At 37.2% G+C, this 23,593-nt stretch overlaps 1 protein-coding gene across 1 annotated transcript in view; it reads left to right on the forward strand.

Annotated features, from left to right (window-relative positions):
- The window catches only part of LOC150101333 (uncharacterized), a 97,961-nt gene that overhangs the window by 51,892 nt on the left and 22,476 nt on the right, over window positions 1-23,593 (forward strand). The window contains exon 2 of the mRNA XM_090400105.1: window positions 226-395. Coding sequence (XP_090256231.1) covers window positions 226-395 — 170 coding nt within the window. The remainder of the gene's footprint in view (window positions 1-225; window positions 396-23,593) is intronic.

The following is a 23,593-nucleotide window of genomic DNA, read 5'->3' on the forward strand; positions in this document are numbered from 1 at the left end:
CTGCTCTCCGGCCTCTCTCCGTAGACATACCTACCAAATGACCTGATGCTGCGATCGGCATCGCAAACTTTTATCTCGAGTTCGTGTGAGTGACGTATGCTGCGCGCAGTGCGGGCCGCATGCCACGGGACTCACCATGAAAATGTCTGTGAGTGCCAGCACAAAACCCAGTAGTTTCACCGTCCGAGATATCTTGGATTTACCTGATGCTAAATCTCCTTGCAGCCCTACCGTGGTATCGACTGCCGCCAGTCTCACAGGTCCGGCATCACTGGACAGCGCCCTCACCGAATGCCATTTGCCCTACAACTCTATTTACGGCGGACTATGTACGGACAATTTCTCAAGATGGTTACCAGGAGCAGCAGAGGAAATAGCCAGCTTCAGCACCCCAGGTAAGACATTTCACTTTATTTGCATGCAATAATTACTGTGTTTTCTAAGACGAGTATCTTTGATAGCTCTTAAAATATTAGGAGCGGGAATCTGTGATAGAAAGGCTCTTTATAGGTAGGATCAGCAAATACAGATAGACGCTATTTTATATTTTTACTATGTATTCACCAGAAGCAAAAAAAAAAATAAAAATAATTAATCCATAATCTGACAAACAAATATATGTCACTTCAATACATGAAGTGACTTGATGTTTGGCAAGTCACCTCAACAACTTCTGAGAAGAAAAATATGCCTTGATTGATACCCCATCACATTAAATCCCGCTGATCTAGGAAGAAATATCTGATGAGAAGACTAACTGATAAACAATATTATAGAAAACAATCACGAAATCAAGGGTATCACAAGAAGAGAGAAAATTCCAAGAAGGAAAAACAGCACAGGAAAATCATTTTAAGGTTCCAGAAAACATTGCATATACATATAAATTTATTCCATATAAATTCTTAACAACATCATATGATTAAGAAGCTTACATTTTTAGTAATTCTTTTGAAATCGTAACTGTTCTACTTAAAAAATCCATTTTGACGCGATTGGTTGGCATAAAAGTCAGCTCTCGCTCCTTTGTTGTGGATTCCTAAGCATCTCGAGACTAAGCCATTGATTATTTTCCCCCAGCCAAACAAACTTGAATTAAATTATGGAAGCGTATCAACTGTTGTCCACACGCACGCACACACACAGACACACACACACACAGTTTTCAACGAGTCTTACACGAACAAGCAAGACTTATGCGACCATCCTTGGCATTGCTGTTGCACACAGTAAGGTGAAGAAGTTATTTTGCGTGTTTTGGTTATCTATTCAGATGTGGAAATTAAAGCTGTGGAGTCATATTGGGAAAATTTAGAAACATGAAGAAAAACAATACAGGACTCCTCTCTCTCTCTCTCTCTCTCTCTCTCTCTCTCTCTGTGTGTGTGTGTGTGTGTGTGTGTGTGTGTGTGTGTGTGTGTGTGTGTGTGTGTGTGTGTGTGTGTGTGTGTGTGTGTGTGTGTGTGTGTGTGTGTGTGTGTGTGTGTGTGTGTGTGTGTGTGTGAAGCCCTTATTTTGAAAACAGAATCGGTCTTACCAAGCTGTTTTCCAAGTCCACTAGTTTATCGCAGCAAAGTTTATCTCAATACAAGGATTACGCAACGCAGATAGATAAGGAAAGGAAAATTTGTCCGAGTAATACGAGTTAAAAACCTGTCCTGAAAGAATAGCACGCAGTAATAAAAAAAAAAAAATAAATAAATAAAAAAACGTACATCACACTAAAACTGTGTACAAGCAAATTTATGGCGTATAAACATCCCCATGTAGACAGGTTTCTCCGAGACCAGCAATGCATATGAATACGTTTCCTGATATGCGCGTTCAAGACTAAGTGATGACGGACCGTTTTTAATCACATTGCGAAGGGAAAAAAAATGATCAATATTTTTATACGAATGCGCTAATTTGAACAACAAAAAAGAAATAATGGACAATATTCGCAATTATTTCTAAATTGTTGGGTCTTAAACCGAATCCGGAGACCGCATCGGCAGTCACGCACGGAAGTCACTGCAAATGTTACGGCGAACTACGCATTAAGTATCCATTCGATTCTCCGCATGCCACAGTCCAATCGTCATAATCTTTTTTACCTTTTGGTTCGCATGCCAATATTATCTTTATTAGATTCTGCTGTTCTTTCTTCCTTCTGCCCCGTGATTTCGTTCATTTTATGAGAGTGTTGGCTACACTCTCGTAAAATATTTTCATTTATGATTATTCTTTTTAAAGGTAGCTTCGTATCTTGATATTAGTTCTTGTCGTCATTCATTTTCTCAGTTATATTCTAATATTTCTCATCTCATTACCATATAATGATTGGTTTCGATAAAAATACTTAGAATATGTGCGTCCATATTCACGTTTACACGATGGAAACTAATTAAACATAAATACGATATACTGCTGTCTTTATTAATATTTCAAGTGGTGTCTCTTTCTTAAATATCCCCGAAGTATCCCATCGCCTGTTGTAGGAATGTCTTTAATTGCCAAAGGACTTCGTTTCGAGAGGTGGTATCACATCAGACGATGATAATCATCTCCCTCTTAGACATTTATAAGCATATATATTCGAATTTACAGCCCATACTTTAACAGGCGGAGACGCATCCGCTAGTCTTAATCATTATCGCCTTCACATGTCATTACGAATTTCATTTGTGATGACGTCGACCTGATCTAGTTTAGTTATCAGGCCTACTGCTCGCTTAGAACACACCATTCTTTTTTATTTTTATTTTTCAATCTGTTGATCCTGATGTGACATTTATTTATGCATGAGGTTTGTACAAAGGAAAATATATTTGAATATATTTTAAACTAAAATAACAATGCGTGGATAGCTTCCATTTTCCCTTTGCGGGTTAGCCTTGTCAGGACTCAGTAACTAATTCTCTGACAGAGAGATTAATCCTCTCTGCATCATGTATTATGGCTGTCAACTTGCATATGTTGTCCCAGGTAGTTTGCTTGTTTTGCGAGATGGAAAATCCGAGTTTATGGGAGGAAAAGCCCTGCCTCTCCGTATAACACTGGCTAACTCAACTTCAACTGAAAAGCCCTCTAAAGGTTCTTTGCATCTTACACGGGATTTGAACCCAAGTGTTTCCAATCAACTGTCGAAACTGACTAAGCCACGGAGGTTCGAGATGGACATTTTGTAGCGATCATTCGCACAATACTTACTCTTTCAGCAAAGATGCTGCCTCTGTTTTTCAAAAAGAAATATATTTTTCTTATTAGGAAATAGAGAAAACCACTACCATAAGCCCTAGTACATTTTTTCTCTCGTGACTGTTCCCTTGCTATATTAGTCCTAGCAAAATTCATGCTTGGCTGATGTTACTAAACATATTCCACATTTATGGATTCCACTCCTATTGAGTGTTATAAACCAAGATAAGTTGTCGAAACACTTTCAAGTATGCTTATGACCCATCCCTACAAATGATGAAATATTGTACAAATATAAACAGTAACGTATGAACGAAAAGTTCGAAACAATTTACAAAACTTGTGTTTCAATGATGTAATGCGTGTATACATTTTTTTTTCTATATCTGCTTCAAATCTCTCTCTCTCTCTCTCTCTCTCTCTCTCTCACACACACACACACACACACACACACACACACACACACACACACACACACACACACACACACACACACACATTCGCACAACTAAATGAGAAACTTCTCTTTAAGAACACGAGAGAGTGCTAAAAAATGACTCATCTATTTTAACGAAGCATGTGAGCTAAATTGCACTTGTCGTTCATAGTTAGCCTGTCGAACACTTTGGCGTTTTTTAACACCTATGCTACAACCAGAAGTCTTAGAATTATAGCAGTGAAAAATATTTGGTCCTCGTCCTCCTAAAGAACTTTCATCCGACAATAAAATTATTGAGAGGACGAGTTTGCACATCTATAGTGTTCAACGTTGGCTTTCTGAAAGCGTGAACGATGCGATGCGTTCAGAATTAACAGTTCCTGACCCCACTGACGTTGCGCTGTCTGAACAAAGCAAAAATTAATTATGCGTATTCGAAGAATTGGTCTTGGCATGCAAGAGCTTCACTCCAATGCGACATTGGAAAAGCCTACACGGCAGCGTAAAGGCCTATATAAGTGCTCAGACTACTCCGGGACTGGATTGCATTGCTGTACAAGACTTGGATGACTTCTGTCTCTTCCTGAATCATTTTGTGAATCAGATAGAAACAGTTCTAAAAACACGCAGTTCAATAATGATACTGAAGTAAACCACCGGAATCTTAGAGGGAGGAAGCATGTGAACCGTACAGATCAAGTTCTAAAAATTATCAGTTTTGGTTTCTGGTAATCGTCATTATAAAAAATAAAATAAAATAAATAAATCAGAACGTATTACTTTACTTTTCGTTACAATTCAGCGATTCTTGTCTATAAAATTTTGTACGCTCTGCAGCGAAATTAGTACCTAAACTCTTCGACTGGAAAGAAATGGTCATAAATCCCATCTGGTACGAAGAACCTCAATACTGTTTTTTTTTTCAACTGGAAGCAAGTTAGTTTCATGCGAGGGTAGCATGATTTTACCTCCCGGATACTCAGGTTTTTCATCCCACAAAACATGCTGCAGACCACACTTGCAAATAACCACACGACCACACACAAAGATAACGGCCTCATAGCCCGAACTGACTGCAACTAAACCGAACTGTGTTTATTCTCGAGTTGTTTCTGTGTCCAACACAATATTCCTCCGTCTATCACTCGTGTAGCCTAGTTGACAGCGCCGACTGATGCGCTATAGTTTACCGTAACGAGCTCTATTAGACTATTATTTATATTGCAGTTAATGCGACTACTGCTCTCTTCAGTCCGTCCTGATAATTTAAATGGTGTTCCGAACACTGGCGGTCTGTTTATCCGTCTCGCTGAATACGTCGCTATCCTATAGATCGTTAGCGGTGTGAGCGATAAAGGGCCATTAAATTTTCCCGTCCGCTATTGCTGTAAGCATAAGGGAACTGCCTGCAAAAACCCTCCCGTGCACTTCGTCATAGTGACATAACCGTTGTGCTAACACTGGGAACTCATGCTGCAGATACTCCGTGTGAGCACTTTCTAATTGCGGTTAAGCAACACATGCACACCAATGGAACGAACAAAAAAACAAAGATATCGAACGGAATGTATATTAGCAACACTCCAACGGTATTGTGAGCCTGATTGCTCCGAACATAACTTCGTGTTAACGTGCGATCTTGAAAAAGAAATTTATGCAAATGAACAAGAAAACTTCACACTGAGTGAAATGTCAGCTGGCTGTCCAGGAGACGCATCGTATGAAATTTGAAAATGCATTAAGAATGACTTGATGTGTATTCTGTTCTATTCATTAAAGATTGTGAAACATTTTCGGGGATGTAAAAATAGCAACACTTTCTCATCCTCGCTCGCAATTCGAAATCTCACCGAGTTTTCTCGTTTGTGGGACTTCCTTTTGTAGATCAAAAAGTAAATAAAAATAGACTTTCATCAGAGTATATGTCTACTCAATAACCGAACAGAGCTTCTCGTTCCAACTTGGATAACATTAGAAGGAGATTTATTCAGAAGTAGCGGACTATAATTAGAACATTCATGCCAATTCATCCACTGTTTCAATTGTTAGATACTCGTAATCTTCATAGAGTTGCAGATGCAGAGTAAAAATAAGAGAACCACCCACACAAAACAATTACAGTATGGGAGGGGGGGGGATCATCTCAGAATCGTTCTTATTCAGGTATAGAGCGCGTTACTCGTTTACAAGCTTCCCTCCTGCCCATCACTAGTTTGAGATCATCAGATATTTGCTGTTCTCCCACACCCCACTTTAAAAGTTTGCATCCTATAATACAAAAATGACATCGCTGTGATTAATTAAAATTACCGGAGTCCATTGTAACGTTTTAAGATCAATACCTGCTTTCGACTGTTCTTCTATGTGCATAAAGCGAAGTTCCCCCTTCTAGATTACGAACACGTTCAAGTGAACTAACTCTTTCTTATTTCAGGATCTAACGTGAATCATATCTGCATAGCACTTTTTGTAATTTGCAACTTAATCTACTTCGACGCTGAACTAAGTTCAAGCTTCTATTCTAAATCGCATGCATCATTATTTCCTTTTAGGTAAATCATCTGAAAATTTTCATTGGATGAAGATGCATCTAACAAGGATCCCGTATACTATATCGAGAAACTGTCTCGAGAGCAATAAAATAATCTGTTTGACTCATTACTTATTTTGTTATTAGAGCAGATGTTAGGAACATAACAGACGCTATAATGATTTAAGGAAAAAAAAAAAAAAAACACCTAGTGATTTTGTAATAATTATTTCTTTTACAAACACTAAAAAGAGTGTTTCAAGAAAACAACGCTTTCCAGTAGTAGTAGTAATAATAATAATAATTCTTTATAAGGTGAAAATTTTCAATTATGTTTCCAATGTAATTTTTCAATTTTTTTACTCACTAAAAACGTTCCAGGTTTGTAAGTTTTGTGAAAAGACAGTACTGGTACGTTTCTGAGTATTTCTACGAAGGCATCAAAGTATCCTTAACGTGAGTTATTAACCCATTAAAAGAAAACAAGTCAGAAAGAAATAAACAAATGAAAATAGTTTGATGTTTCCTTTTCAAGACCTGGTTAATAAACTGAGACAAACACACCAGGGACAGAATGCAGCAACGATTACGAATTATCAATTTTAAACCAACTACTTGGTTAGTTAAAAGTGTGACGAGGAAGTAAGTCGCGGGTCTGTAGACTGCGACTTCAATCAAGAGTCTGATTTGTCTCTGGACGAACGTCTAATTTCGAAAAGAATTCTGCTGCTGTACAACACGAAACAGACCAACTCGTTAGCATAGAGGTGGAGGACTTCGACTTAGATTAAATTTAAGATTTACTTATTATTATTTTTTGTTTGCTTAGAAGAAACATAACTACATTTATTATGTTTTGTTTTGTTTTTTCCCTTTCTGAACTAATGCAAACTAATCAACTCGTATAGACTTATGAAGCGTAGCCTCCGTAGCTCAGTCCGTATCGAATACACCCTTCGTTTGGAAAGGCTATGTTCGAATCCTATCTAGGAAGCGAAGAAGCTTTGTACTCGTAAGTTTATTTATTGATTGATTAACTAGTTCTTTAAATAGACTCATAAGGGAGCAGAGGAGATCCTTCCTTTGAGAAAATCGGTTTTTCATCATGCAAAGCAGGCAAGCCGGTTAGTAAAATATGATACATACAATTTACAGCCATAATACGCTGACCTCGTACCCTTCGTTGCTTCAGCAGTAATTCCAGATAACCACTTGAGCGAATCTGCTAATCCTTCTGCTCCCCCCCCCCCCCAGAACAATGCTCTGTACTGTGGCAGAACAAGATAAAAGATGGATTATATAGAAATAGCCTAATCAATGAGATCCGCCACCTCTTAGCTAAGTAATAATGCACATAAAGTGCCACTTCTGTGGGAAGTTATTTCTTACAGACTGTAACTCTTAAATTCAAGACATTAAACTAGATTTTTATTATAATCCCGCTCAACAAATAGGTTAAAATTATAGTACGAGTATGTTAGAACGGCGAATTTAGATAATCCGCAACTCTGTGTAGAGACAAAACTGGAGCTGTTTATAAGTCATTTCAGGCCACAAAAAATATCAGGTGACCGTTTTAAATCAGAAGATGAACTTCATCTTCCACCTAAAGACATTCAGAAACATCAATGCCGCAGTGGGTGTCGAACCCGCAAGCTGGAAGAGAGAGGGGATGTGAATCAGCCAACCAGACCGACAAACAAAATAAATTAAAATAAATGCAAAGTCCTGATGAGCACAACCAAGACAATGAAAGGAGAAAATCGGACATAAATCAAACGATGTGTCCAGCATTGCTTCCTTTTTTTAAGATGTTCCCAAATGCATCCATAAGCTAGCGTGCTAAGTGCGGTACGTATGCCTGTACTACGGTATGAAGTACTCGAGGGAATCTTTCGATATTTGAAGCATACCCTTGGTAATCTTAGCTTCGTATTGTGTAAACTCCGTTGAATTCTCTGTCTTCTTTTCTCTCTGGCGATATTAACAAATTCCATGGAATTTGTTATTAACTTACGATTGAAGCGTAAAAAGATATTACTAACTTTTTTATTGCAAAATTTTACTGGCATGATTAAGATGAACTAATTATGGGAAAACATTAAAACACAGTGTATGTAAGACGTCAAAAATGTACTCATATGCTTCCAGGATTTAAGTATTTTATTATACAAAAATATTGCTTCCTCCCAGAACGATGCATTGAAACATCGGCTGAAAACACATCCAATAGTTTCCGAGTCCATATGTACTTGTGACATTAAAAGATGTCACAAGTACAAACCTGTAAATTTTTTCCTAAACATGCTTTTTTATAAATCGCTACTATTATGGAGAGGAGAATAAATGACCAAAGGGAAATCACAACTAACTAACCGAAAGATCCGTGCATTTTGTATAAAGTAGTTCTTGTTTTTTTCCCTTTTTTTAATTCAAAAATCATGTACTTAAACCTCTTCTACCATTTTATGGTGTCGAGATTTCTCCAACTATTCTTGCAACCGCAACCGTATCTCGAGGATAAGGTGGTTAGCACTATGCTTCCCGGTATGTCCTATATCTGTAGGTGTGTGTTCACGGGGCCGGCTTGCCTGTTCTGGATGAAGAGAAATCCGAGTTTCCGGGTATAAAAAAAAAAAAATCCCTACCTCTGTATGAGACCGCTAACTCACCTTTCGTTGAAAGAAACCAGATAAAGGTCCCTTAGGCCATTGATGGGAATCGAATCCAGGTCTTTCTGACCAAAGGGCTTCGTCTATATCGACTGAGCTATGGAGGCTCTTCGAAAATCACAAGAAGTAAAAATTATGTAAACAGCATTCCTCAGGATATGAAAAACGAAACGCGCTGTATTGAAGTCACGGCATTTATCGCCGAATGGCAATTATCCTTTGAAATCTTAAAATTCTCTGTTCGGCTTATGCCATTCTAAACGAAAGAAAAGTAAATAACTGAAGTGATGTAAATTGGCCAATCCAGCGATTCACACATTGCAATATCAGGTATAGCCAATGCAACTGGAGTACATGAATTATGCAAAGAAAAAAACAAATCACAATCTGCCATGTCTTGATATTTTTGAATGCTGCCCGCTTTACAACAAGATGTTTTTTTTTTTTGTTTTTTTTTTTTCAAAGTCACTTTACGACTCTAATAAGCAGGATGGTGATCTCACATCGGGAGATGAAAATCGTCCACTACCTAAAAGACTTGCACAAAATCGTCAAGGGGTGGACTAGGACTCGAACGTGTAGGTGCTTGATGAAGAGCGAATAACCGATTTCTGATTGTCTAACCAACACAGCCGATTCTTACCCACCCAAATATAGCAATAATAATGTTTTATTCATTTCGGTTCCACTCTTACTTCTCCACACTGTTCTTTTAATCACCCCCCCCCTTTTTTTTTTTACATGTCTACAAAGAGAAATTAGCTTTTTATGTAAAACATTATTACACACATCACTAACAGTTGATCACCACAGTTCGGTGGCAGTATGTTGGCCTATGATGACAGCTGATGTCCTAACGAATTTTTATGGGGGGGGGGGGGGAATTCCCAGTCAATTTTAACAGAAAATTGCTGCTTTTCGAGTCCTAGAAAACATGGTTTATTTTAAAAACAGTTGACTTTTTCTTTAGATTCAGTGATACAGGTGATGATATACAAGCTGAAGTGGCCATAGATAGCAATGCTACCATTCACAAACGTCTCTCTGACATTAGAAAGTGTTAGAAATGATTTTTAAGTGTTAGAAATTCTAACATTTTTAATGTCAGAATTGAGGAAACTTGAAAAGCATATGTTTGAACCCTAGAACTTTGATACCGGATTATCTGATAGCTATTCTGTATTATTAAAGCAAGTTGCTAACATTTCATGGGCGAACTAACGAAAACAAAAAACGAAAAAGAAAGAAAAAATGTCACAAAGGTGTCAATGCTTTCTCATTGATACCTTTCCTCTTGCTTGTTATACTCAATGGCCTTTGACAGCCAAATAACTTGGCATATTTAAAACTTTGAGCCTCAGTAGCTCAGTCGGTATAGATGAAGTCCTTTGGTCGGAAAGTCCTGGATTCGATTCCCGTCAGTGAATCGAATCCAGGTGAGTTAGCCGATCTCATACAGAACGAAAAACCCGAGTTTCATACGGAAACTCGGGTTTTTCGTTCCCCAGAACAGGCAAACCGGCCCCGTGAACACACATGGATTACGGTTATGAATACGTCCCAGCCAGATGCCGGTCCCGAGCCCAGATAAAATTGGGGGTTGGGGAAAGCAATGGTGAACTACCCTGTAAAAATCTCACCAGGAATACCTTATGGGCAATGCCTACAAAGTCACCTACAGTTGGAAACGACGGAAAGGGAAAATCAGATCAGATATTTAAAACTTAATTAGCTAATCCTATCTGCCTTATTATGACAGCGAATTTTGTGTGTGCTTCTGGATGGCTTGGTCGTTTTGCCGGATGAAAAACCCTGTCATCACCGTATGGGAACAGGCTAACTCATCTTCGAAATAGCCCAGGCTAAAGGTTCTTTGCATTCCGGACGGGATTTTCGAGCCCAGGTTTTTTTTTCCTAGCCAAAGGGCACTGCCAAAACTAACTAAGCTACAGAGGCACTTTGACAAAGATTTTATTTTCATCACTCAGTTTCAGACTAGAGAAATGTAACTTTAAATGCGCAGATTCAGAGTTCCATATTTTGAATATGGAACATTGAAGTTGTTGACTGATGTTGGAATACGATGCCGTTATTTGTGACTTCTTAGCATTTAACGATGAGGCAGAAAAAGCTAAGAAGATAGTATATTACATCTGTCAACTGCATTATATTGATTGGATGGTTCTTTTCCAGGGGAAGAAACATTTAACAGGAGAGGATAAACTAAAAACTACAGCCAATTCCGTTTCATTTGAACCCGCCGATGTTTGAATCTAGGTTCTTGGCAGCAAAAGCGCGTTCTTCCGACTTCGCCAAGAAGTGTCGATAATGATAGGAAAAAATCTTCTTAATTCCTTTTAGGTGTTGAATTATTTACTTTCTGAAAATATGCTGTTAAACTGAAAATATATTTTAAATGATTAAAAAAATGAAAGCGAGTGTACTGGATTAATGAACAAAATATATCCGACTTTGTTGTACAGTATATGACCTAAGCCAAAGCGCAAGATCGTAGTGAGCAGAAATTACACATAATCTACGGAAAAGAAAGGGGGGGGGGGTTGATCAAACTTTTAAGAGATTAAACTCTCCGTAAATGGCCATATACTGATTTATCACTTTGCTTACCAAGCGGGTCAAGAAACTGATTCTGCGAGTATTGTGAACAAGCACAAGAATAAGACTTGACAACTCACTGTTCTTATAGGGAAAAGTATTGGTACATCGGCGTAAAATTGAGAACACAAGAGCAAATTAAAATGAGAAAAACTTATACAGTACTGAAGCGACTAGAACCTCCCAATTCCAATCCCGAGAAATCGCGGACAGGATTGATTCCCAAATCCATATGGAAAGCCTGGAAGAGTTCAGATTTTAGCTATAATACTTTTTGACTGAAAATGAAAACTAAACCTTTCAGACTACAAAAAAAAAAAAAAAAAATCTAAAAATGTTACAGCGATTTTGGCATTAACAGAACTGTGCACACAATAACGATAAAAAAAAAAAGAGATGTACACTCCAATGAGCATCCAGTGACCATTGAATTCTCCATGATATTTGAAGTAACTATGAAAGCATCACTAACACACTGTAGATTACAATTGGTCTTGTGATGCTTGGTACCTCAGAAATTACTTTTATTATGAGGAGGAATGTGCACCTCATCATCACGAACCATGAGCTCACCGCCCGTTGGTGTGTGATGCATCCTTCACTATCTTCTTCTTCCACCTTTCTTTGTCCAGTGCACAGTGTTTCTGTACATCCATTTCACACCAGTCCTTTATGTCGTCTATCCATTCTCTGTATGGTCTGCCTCTTCTATTTACACCATCCATAATACGAAACATGAATGTCTTTATCTTCCGGTCCTCACTCATTCTGCAGATGTGGTCAAATAATTGCAGCTTCCGTTTTATAATCTTCTGCATTAGATTCTCCTTTGGTTGTATCTTCCGATAGAGCTCTTCATTTGTGATTTTCTGTACCCATCCTATTCTTAGAATCTTCCAGTAATAAGTTCTTTCAAATGCCAAAAATATTTTTCTTGATTCTTTATTTATCACCCACGTTTCCGATCCATACAGTACACTGCTAAAGATGCATGTTTCCAGAACTCTTAGTTTTATTTGCAGGCTGATCACTTTACTTTTCCAGATGTTATCCATGGCCTTCAGATTTGTTCTTCCCTTTACAATTCTTATCGTTATTTCATTTTTTACAGTCAAAATCATATGTCATTTTACTTCCCAAATACGAGGGTGGTCTGAAAAGTTCTCGGCCTAACAATGAAAAAAAAAAAAAAAAAAGAACTTACAATTTCAAAATTAATTTTATTTTTCAACATAATCTCCCTTAAGAATAATGACACTGGAGCGATACTCCAGTGTCATTATCCTGTCCCAGTAGTGGTTCTCAGTAAGATCTGCAAAATACCCTTCTACAGCTGCAATCACCTCTTGATTCGAAGAAAAACGCTGACCAGCGAGGAAGAGTTTTAGTTTTGGGAAGATAGAAGTCAGAGGGAACCAAATCTGGGGAATAGGATGGATGTTCCAACAATTCATAGTGCAGATCCCTTAATTTTCTCATTGCCAAAACACCTTTGCGGGCAGGTGAATTGTCCTGATGAAAGATGATTTTTTTCTTCTGCAAACCGGGTCTTTTCTCACGAATTTTTTCGTCTAGTCTGGTTAAAAGATCGGAATAATATTCCCCGGTTATTTTCAAGATAATTAATAAACAAAATGCCTTCAGCATCCCAAAACACCGATGCTATGACCTTGCCTGCTGATGAAACCGACTTTGCCTTCTTTGGCGCTGAACAACCAGCTTCTGGCCACTGTTTTCACTGCTGTTTGGATTCTGGTGTGTATCCAAGTCTCATCCATAGTAATAAATGGACGCACAAAATCAGTTTTATTCTTGTTAAAACGCTCTAAGCACTGTTCAAAGATTTTCATGCGAGTACGTTTTCGATCTGCTGTGAGCAAGCGCCGCACCCATCTTGCGCAAAGCTTTTTCATTTGCAATTCTTCATGCAGAATATATCCTACATGTTCTTTTGAAATGCCTATAGTCTCAGCAATTTCACGCAATTTGACTCGCAGGTCATCCAATACCATATGGTGCACTTGATCAATGATTTCTGGTGTTGGTATACTTTTTGGACGTCCTTCACGTGGATCATCTTCAAGCTGGTACAGCCACGTTTAAACTCGGCAGTCTATTTCTTAATTGTCGAAAACGAAGGAGAATAGTGCCCATAAACCTTTTTGAACTTCGAATGAATTACCGGTAAACCCTCTTTTACAAAGAACTGTAAAACCGCACGATACTCAATTTTATCCATTTCAAGGGATACAGACAACACTTTTGCTTCAGACAGCTGTATAAAACAAACTACTTGATAGAATGACTTGCAATTTCACATGGATGCTTATGATAGACGTACCAATGGAGAAAAGAAAACGTGCCGATAGTGTTGCCATGTATGGTCGCGGCCAAGATCAGTCCACCCACGTATGTGAACTGTTCTACATTTTCTATATCATTTCCATCCACATGTATCTTTTGTTCCATGTTCTTCTCACCAAATACCATTGCTTTGTTTTTTCTAAGTTCATAACAAGTCCAAATCTCTTTCCGTCCTCATTTAATAGTTTCAATGTTTTTTGTAGCTCTCTTTCTTCTTCTTCCATAATAACAATGCCATCTGCAAATCTCAGATTGTGAATTCTCATTCCGTGTACAGATATTCCTTTTGTATCTTCCTTCAGTTTGTCCATTGCTCTTTCTAAATGTGCGATGAAAATGCTTGGTGATATTGAGTCCCCCTGTCTAGTACCTCTGCTTGTTCTAAACCATTTCCCAAATCATCACCTATTCTAACTGCTGCAACTGCATTCTTGTAAACATTTCTTAATATAGCTATTAGTTTTTTTATTAATTCCATAGGATTCCAGAACTGCTAATGTCACTTTCTGGTCCATACTGTCAAATGCTTTCTGAAAATCGACAAAGCAGGTATATAGGTTTTTTTTCCTCCTAGCTTTCTCTGCTATTAATCGCAATGTCAAAATCTGTTGAATTGTGCTTCTGTCTTTCCTAAATCCTGCTTACTCGTCTGCAAGGTACGCCTCACTCAACATTTAAGGCGATAGTAAAAGAGTACGCTGGTGGCATAGAAACGCAGGCTCTGCAGTTGGCCATCACAATTTCATTCAAACGATTTGATAGTTGCAGATCCACTAGACAGGACAACGTTTTGTTTTTGAATAGCATTACCTCTATTAAAGAGATGGTGGCATTTAACATGTCGCCAAAATGAAATCTAGTGTAGTCATTCTCATAAATGTAATCGATTCAAGATCATAACAGAGATCCTGAATCAAGGGGAAAAACCTTTTCAGCTTTAAAACACTTCAGAATTGGAAGTAATGACTGCATGTATTTTATTAACAATCTATGCCATAAGTACAGGATAATTTTATAAACCCTTTTACTACTCCAACTTTACACGGAGTATTCAGAATACACCCTATAAACCAGTTTGTTTGGGATGAAAATCTAGAATTCCTGGAGGAGAAAAACCCATACGGGATTCAAATCCAGGTCTTCCCAACCAAAGTGCGTTATTGATAATCTTAGCTACGAAGGCGCCGACGCCATCGTCACGGATTTCAACAGTGTCCGTTATTTCAAGAACTTCATATACAGAATATTCGCAGTAATGTTTATCTGGAAACTTCTCAGTTCTTGCATTATCAAGAAAAACAGTATTAGCTACACAGATTTTGGAATGGTGACTAATTGCAGAAGGCTATATCGTCCGATAATACTTGTATGACCGGAGTTTGGAGATTACCAATAGAGCCTGGATGTCGCATTATTTCTGATTGTTGGCAGATATTCCACGATATGAGAACCTTCTGGGAATGGTAATGCGCTGCAAGTCTGAATTCTTTGGCAAGTTGTGTAATCTCAAAAGCATACTTAGGAGCTCATATTGTGATATAGAAGCGACTTCAACACTATTCTACAAGTAGCGCAGTTCCACACAATAGCAACACCACTACACATCGAGCAAAAGTTGGTCAGAGAACATGACTGTGAGTTTCTACACTCGACTTCGTTTTTCAGAAGGTTAAGACAACAGGACCAACTGTACTTACCAGTCAACTATTGCTTGTGAATTATGGATGAACCAACCAGTTCTAGATGTTATATCACACCTTGTAAATGTTTTGAAGGTTATAAACTGTTCAACACATTAAATGATCATAGTATCACCATAAAATACATGCAAGTTGTGAATTTGGGTATACTCTCAAGGTTTAGTAAAAAGAGACTGTGTTATAACATTTACGGTATTTTTCTGTATAGGAATCCGTTACTATTTTTTCTTACGAAACAAGGTGTTGTTGAGGTGAGTTTCACAACATGATGTGAGCATCTTCAGATTTGTTTTGTCAGATCTTTATTGAAATGTGATATTCAGGATCTCTACCAGGCTCTGTTTGTATCCGTCAAATCTGGTTTAAAATCAGAACATTTTTCATGGAAACATATGGCAGAACGATCTCAAACGATAAAAAATAAAACGAAACATACAAATTCAAGATATGAGTTTATCTGTGACGTCACTATACGAGAATACGATTGCTAAACGCCTTTTTACGACTCCCAGGATCATTTCACACTTGTTCACATATTTATTTTGTTCCTGTCTTGGTTTTCATTTGCATTCATTTCTTCATAAGATGGTTTAGAATGACAACTGAAATGGTGATCTATTAACATGAAATCCAATTTAATTGTGAGTCATACGAATTATTATCATGCACAGTTGTCACGAAGGTGTATTTAAACTATTCTCCTATTAATAATTTCAATTCAAAGACACGTTTCTATATTTCGTTATTTTCAAATCGTAACATGTACGATTCCAGTAAGAGTTAATCATTATTTATTAGATAAGTGATGTTGATCTCATACGCAGATGGTAGGGATTTTCATCCCCACAAAACGGCAAACAAGCCGGAAAACACAAATTAATAGTATAATAAAATATCACCTTTGTTTCGACTAAATTCCACAGGTTCTTATAAATAACACAAATAACTTGTAAACTGATTTGTCCAACGTCCGTTTCATTTGAATGCTTCCAATGCAGTAACGGCAACAAAAGATGTCTGTCGCATGCATATTTATTTAAAGAATAATTTCATTATCGACTTCAGAAATTTCAATTCTCCAATTAGAAGTGTGCAGTCTCCCTTGAAATGCTATGCGAGAAGAGGAGGCCTCCCGTTCTCATTTTTCCAAGCAGATTGTAAGAAAAATGGGATGTATGCGATCTGTCACATTTTCCCGGCGAATCTCTTTGACACATTTCCCTGTTCTGCAAAGTATTATTTAGCGGCGTTTCTCTCACAGCGGAGTTCGTGTTCGGAGAGCAAGGATGAACGGATCCGAACAGAATTTCGGACAAAAGGCAACAAACCTTTCTATTTAATGCAAAATGAAATGAATCATAAAAAAGTACGGAACAGGTAACAACCTTCTAAAGCTTTGTACTACCCTTGAGAGTGGTGCTTACAGATATGATAATGGCTTATGTGCACTCTTATTTGTTTCTTATTTTTTTGTATTATGAATGAAAGACTTTTTTGGAAAAGCATAATCTACTTTCATGTCTGTTATAGCTTAAATTTTCACAACACAGTATTAAGCAAATCGCTTTCATTTGAAGGCGATCTTGAAGAATAATTTAGTCATAACAGAATTGTACTACGTCACATCGTTCTAAACCAGTGGTTCTTAATCTGGGGTGTGTGCACCCCTGGGGGTGCGAGAAAGCATTTCCAGGGGTGCGAGAGAAGTTTCTAAATTTTGACCCAGATTCGATGGACGACAGCTATTCAATAAAAGACGATCTTATTGAAATACGAGGCCAATGCACGTATTCAAATGGAATTTGAAAAACTGGACTTAGAACAATCCTGGTGTACACAGTTAGACCTTATCCACAGCTGGCAAAAGCAGCATTGCAGATACTTTTACCATTTTCCACCACCTATCTGTGTGAAATGGGATTTTCCTCACTTTTGCACATAAAAACAAAAGCCAGAAATCGCTTAAATGCAAGTGATGACTTACGCGTGGCTCTTTCAAAAAAGGAGCCTCGCTTCAAAAGTATTATTATGAATAAACAACAACAACAACATAACAATTAAAAATTGAGATATTGTTTTGCATGTATATGTAATGTATGTGTTTATTTTTCAATAAATAAATTATCTTGCAATAGATGTAATTTCCTAAATAAAGAAATAGAAACACATTTTTCAAGCGGGTGCGAGAACTTATTTTTAGATTCAAGGGGGGGGGGGGGGGCGATCACTAAAAAGGTTAAGATCTACTGTTCTAAACAGAAACCCTATGGATTTAAAGTCAAGAACCGCATAAGTAAGCAAATGCAATATATTATCAGTCAAACTGAATACCTGTATAATTTATACACGATTTATTCAGCGAATAATTTCAAAATTTTACTTGTCAAATCAGAACATCATGTCACACTACCATCTCCGTGAAATGTGTGCGCATAAACTTATATTGTATAATTTGTCATGTCAATCACTCAAAGAAAATAATAATAAATTACCTTCCATTTTGAGCATGTACAATTTTAGAATAGGTGACTGAATATCTACCTGTTCATACAGCAGACCTAATTGGTTGAGTGGATTTCATGTTATAAGGTTTTGGAAAACATCCATTAAATATAAATACTTAGTGGACAAAATATCTGGGATATTAGTACACACGACTAACGTGAAAGAAGTGATAAACAAAAAACATCATGCCAACGTTTGCAGAAGACAGAACTAATATATTAGTGGAGTGTGCCGGCTATAAGCTGAGGTTGGAAAGACGGATCTTGAAGGGTTAGACTGTAGCTATTATGCACAGTGGTAGGTGTAATAAAAGAGTAATAGAAGCAGTCAAGTTTGGTACTTTTGCAGTCAGACTGTAAAAGGGAGTTGGACATCTACTGCTTGTGCTTTAACAGGCTCAATGAAATGAGGAGGAATGATGGATACTAGTTCGGTGCAGTAGTGTCTGTGAAGAACCTGCAAGAGAGAGACAGATCTGAAAGTTCATCAGTGGTTGAAGTTAGTGTGAGAGGGAGAGATCATCTATCAGGCCTCCAAGTTTTAAGCAGGTTTGGTGCACCACCCCAATCACGGGAAGAACGTTCTGAGGATGGAAGGATTTGGGACTGATATAGAGTTAATAGTCGGATGGGTAAAAAGTAGCATCCTGAACGGGATTCTTATTTATTATTTTGTTGTTTTTTTCTTCGCGGAATGAGGAAGATGTCAATTTGATGTGTTTATACCAAGAAAAGCTAGAGGGAAATGTCAGTACGCGAAGAGCGCTATAATCCTGTTTCAGTGATTTGTGTATTATTCGAAGAAAAGAAAAGTGAACTGTGATCTCTATTTTTTTGTCATCTTCAGCGCCACCAAAACTGCATTTTTGTGGCGCTGAAGGTGACTGTTCATGCCCCATTGAATAATGTTATGGGAATTAGTCCGGTTGTAAAAGATTTTGAAGCGTGTGATGTTTGTGCACTGAGTTTTATGGAATGAGTAAGAGGAATGGAGAGTACTGTTGTCAGCAAAACTATGGATAGGATAATTGATCGGCGAGAGAAAGTCATTTATGTACAAGAGAGGGAAGCTAGGCAACAGAACACAGTCCTGAGGCACACCTGCATTGGTCGAGAAGCTGGAAGAGAGGAAATCATTCATCATGACACGCAGTGATCAACCAGAGAGAAAACCAGCTAACCAGTTAGGAATACTGCCAGATTTACTAAACAGGCCTAAATGCCAAACACTGTCAAATGTTCTAGACATGTAAGAGCAACAGTACAGATTTCTTCAAACGTTTCAATGGCACGAATCCAGTAGTAGGCGACATAGGCTAAGAGATCTGTTGGTGGAATCCATAGTGAAAGTCACTGATGAATTAGCAAGCTTGCGAAGAAATTGACTGTTGATGACTTTATCCATTGTTTTGAAGAGGACTGAAGTGTGGGTGATGGGTAGATTTTTACCAGATTTGGTTTTGCCCCTCGGTTACCCCATCTCATTCCCACAGAGCATTTCTGAGATGTGAAGGAACAAGAAGCTCGCTACATAGGTCTAACGAGGAAAAGAAATTGAAAAATTGCTGGAATTCATCTTGAGGATATCTGCGGAGTGTTTTTGGACCCTCGTATGATCGATGCTCCACTGATGGTGGTTGAACTTACTATTAAATGGGTATTTGCGATAAACCGGCCACTCAATGTAGATCTTGTGATTCGTTTTGTTTTTAAATATCACTCCTTAATGTTTGAACTAATTCTGTAGTTTTTAACCTGCTTCAAGCTCATATCCTTAATAAGAGGAGGTCATCCTCGTTGTTCCTACATCTAACAGAATTATTTTTACAACTTTATACTGACCTAACTAGTTCAGATACTAAAACATATTTGTTGTTATTACGTACTCTGAACTGTAATAGTGCATTTTAATGTCAACTCAGCTGTGACCGAGATACTAGCTAGTAAGCACATGCTACGTGACTCATATCCTGTGACCTATGTTTTGAAACTTAGTTATGTACTGTACTTAACTGATTTTCCCTTCTCGCCTTGACGATGTGCATGCAAAATTGGACGAAATATATTGTCGCTTTAATAAATTATATTTTTCTGTTAGAGATAATGGTTTAAGTATATAATAATATGTCTAGTATGCATGTTTCTCTGAAACGTGTGATTACTAACATTTGCTGTTATCCACTGGAATATATTTATGAATAATGGATATTAGCTAATTCATGTTGAAACTAAACTGAGTATTTCAATTTTTTTTATAATAATGACAACATTATTTTTAAAACAGTTGTGCCAAGGTTGTTTAGATAACAATACATCATAACCCAAACGGTACGCATTCGATGGTTCGCTTTCAATTTATGTATACCAATGCGCGCAGTAAATGCAATTATTACTGAAAGCAAAATTTACTCTGATAAGACTAAGAGAGCCTCCATAGCGCAGTTAGTTTCGACGGATCCCTTTGGTTGGAAAGACTCTGATTCGAATCCAGTTTATGACGCAAAGAACTTTTCCGCGTCATAGATGGGAATCTGCGTTTCAATCAGAGGTGAATTAGCCAGGTTCATACGGAAGGTTTTCTCGCGGAAACTCGGGTTTTTCGTACCTCAAAACAAGCAAACCTTCCCCATGAACACACATATCTGCACACATGAAATATTGCTAGAAAAGGATGGCAACGGGAAACCACCTTGTTATATAATAATTCCCTAGTAAAAATAGCATTGCTACCCCACCAACCATTACGTTGAGGAGACACATAACACTAACAGTGGGATCAAATGATATTTAAACTAGAGCTATTAGATGCAAGTTCTCTCCACTCTTTTGAATTTGAATCCAGGTAGTTCGAGAGTAACATCTAGCAACAAGAACAACAAAAAAAAATCCTAATATCAGTTCCTCTTCCTCTAATCTTTGTCGAATATCTTAGCAGTTCTGTTTCTATAATGCTAACTAGCCATATACAGTAAAAGTATTACAGGAATTTCAAACACTTTAATACTAAAAGTTCTAGTTTCCTAACATTTCTTGAGTTGTTTCTAAAATATATATTTCTACAAAGTTAAACTTTCTATGGTTTTGTCATTTTTACATTCAGTTAGAAAGTCGAATAAAATTTGGAAATGAAGCAGAACAGAAAGTAAGCTCAGAAAACCGCGGGTATGAAATGACGGAAACTTGCTCTAGAAATAAACACAGCATACCGCAGAATACAATGCATGAGGAAGTTAAAAACTATCTGATGATAAAATACACTAAATAGCGGATGTTAACGTAGCACAGTTTTATGAAAATTCATCAACTTGGAGTGCACGTTCTGTAGAATCAAAAGAAATGTTATAAATTATATATAAAAAAATGAACTTTAGGTAAAAGGCAGAACTTTTTGTTACTTTTTTGTTTATGCACAATAAAAATGATCAAATGATTTGTGTTTGAACTAAATTTGCAGATTCGGGGTTGTTGTTATCATGCTGTTTACAGCAATTACTAAAAGGAAAAGAAGGAGATGCGTGGAGCATGAATTAAGAAGTTAAGCGCTAAAAATGGAGTCATCGAAATTAAATTATACGCACTGCAAATCTAGTCATCAAGGGGAGAAACTTGGAGAAACTTTTTTTAGGCATTTTTTTTCAAGACATTCCACAGTCAGTCAATATCTACCATCGGTGCAGGCAAGTAGAAACTTGGGTTTCTAACTTCGCATCCCAGAAAATATTTTGAGAATGCACTATACAGGATTAGTCGATTCCCTGTCAGTTCATTTCGAAGTAAACAATTCGGCTTCTGGCCAGTGGGTGGATGTCTCACACTCCTGTGTGGTTATCACACAATCATATTGAGTTCGTGTCAATTGGTGATTGAATACGTGAGCTCAAGTCTTTGACCGTTTGACTACATAAATGCATATAAATTGAAAGCCAAACGGCTTTCGATTTATATTCCCTTAATTATTACATAAATGCATGTTTTAAATCGACTTTCAATACTTTATCTAAGCCAGAATTGAAATTATCTATAGGACGCATCCGGCCTGTGAATCGTGGATTGTACACTATTTCCCCCAAGAATTATTAGTTCACCCCAATTTTATATTACTTTCATCACATTACTCAGAAAATCGTTTTTTCATGATGTCAAAAACATCACGAAATGCTGTTACTCTATCCTACTTTAACAGGAACATTGCCCATCACAAAGAGCACTGAATTCTTTATAATGCCATTTAACTTTTTTAATGTAAACACATTTCAAAGATGTATGAAATATTTTTAAAAAGTGACACAACCGGGAACATCTCTGCAGTTTTACGCAGAGATATTTGGTAAGATCGTGTGTTAACAGTCAAGTGTATAAGGAAGTAGCATAACATTTGGCTTTTGATGCTAGCATTTCGACGGTGCATTCGGATTAAGTTTAGCGCAAACTTTTGTATAATATAACAATTTTATGAGAAAGGTAGAAAAATAAAAATTTATTCAAAAGTATGAAAAAAATCCTTTGATTCTAAACTGTTGTCTCTATATTCCAAGCACTGTGTAAGCTGAAATTATAATATACTTCAACACGTTATATAATATTGTAGCTTTACAAGATATTTATCATACAAAGTATCATTTGCTTTACATATGAAAAATATTGTAATAATGCCAACTGTATCATTTATTCAAATTTTCCGGAATGAATCATTTCGAATTATAAACAGATTGCCCACAATATTTGATACAAAGCATATTTTAGTATCGTTGCCAATCAAAAAAGAAAAAAAAAGAGTGAAATTCCAGGAACGTGCAAAATGTGTTTAGATATCGTCTATGATTTATGAGCATGAGTAACATGACCATTTGATTTTAAAGGAAAATAAGAGAAATTCGGGGGAAAATTGCTAAACAGAAATCCTGTTATAATGCAGCAGCAGCACAAGAGGGGAATATCAAGGATCCCGAAACAAGGGGATGCGATTAGCGAAAAAGAGGAAAAGGAAGAATGCATGTTTATAACCAAGCATTACAGGATAAAGAACAAGTGATCGGAAACAAGTAAATGGGGAAATGTAAGAGTAAGAATCTAAAATGAAAATTACAGAATTTCTCTCAAGGGGAGTATCCTATAATACAGCGCTTCCCAAACTGTGGGCTGTAGGTTTTGTTGAGGGGACCGTGAAATAATGAAAACAAATTTAAAATGTTTTAAGACTAAGTAGATTTTTTTTATTTTAATGGAAAAATTCACACATTGATGTTGGTTCACAAGCTTTGCTTCCTGCGTATTTCGGCGCTTAATGAATATTAGTAAATATTGCTTATTCATATGTTTCATTTCAAAGCAGTGGTTAATTGTATTTACTTCGAATGCTCTCCAGGTAAGCTCCAAATCTTCCTGTCCCTTTCATCACGTGGCGTTCGTAATCAGGGACTGTTGATATTGACTTTATATATGTTACCGCGGCACATTTTTGAGCCGTCTCTCTTCACTGCGTACCACTTAATTAGTGATAGCCTTGGGCCATCTGTCTCTGATTGGGTACCAGTGGAGATTGAACTGCCCACTCAGTCTCCAAAAGTTAGATAGGGCTAAATGGCCTC

The sequence above is a fragment of the Typopeltis vanoorti genome, chromosome 11 (assembly GCF_054136105.1).
Source record: "Typopeltis vanoorti isolate ZY-2024b chromosome 11, IOZ_Tvanoo_1.0, whole genome shotgun sequence".
Classification (NCBI taxonomy): Eukaryota; Metazoa; Arthropoda; class Arachnida; order Uropygi; family Thelyphonidae; genus Typopeltis; species Typopeltis vanoorti.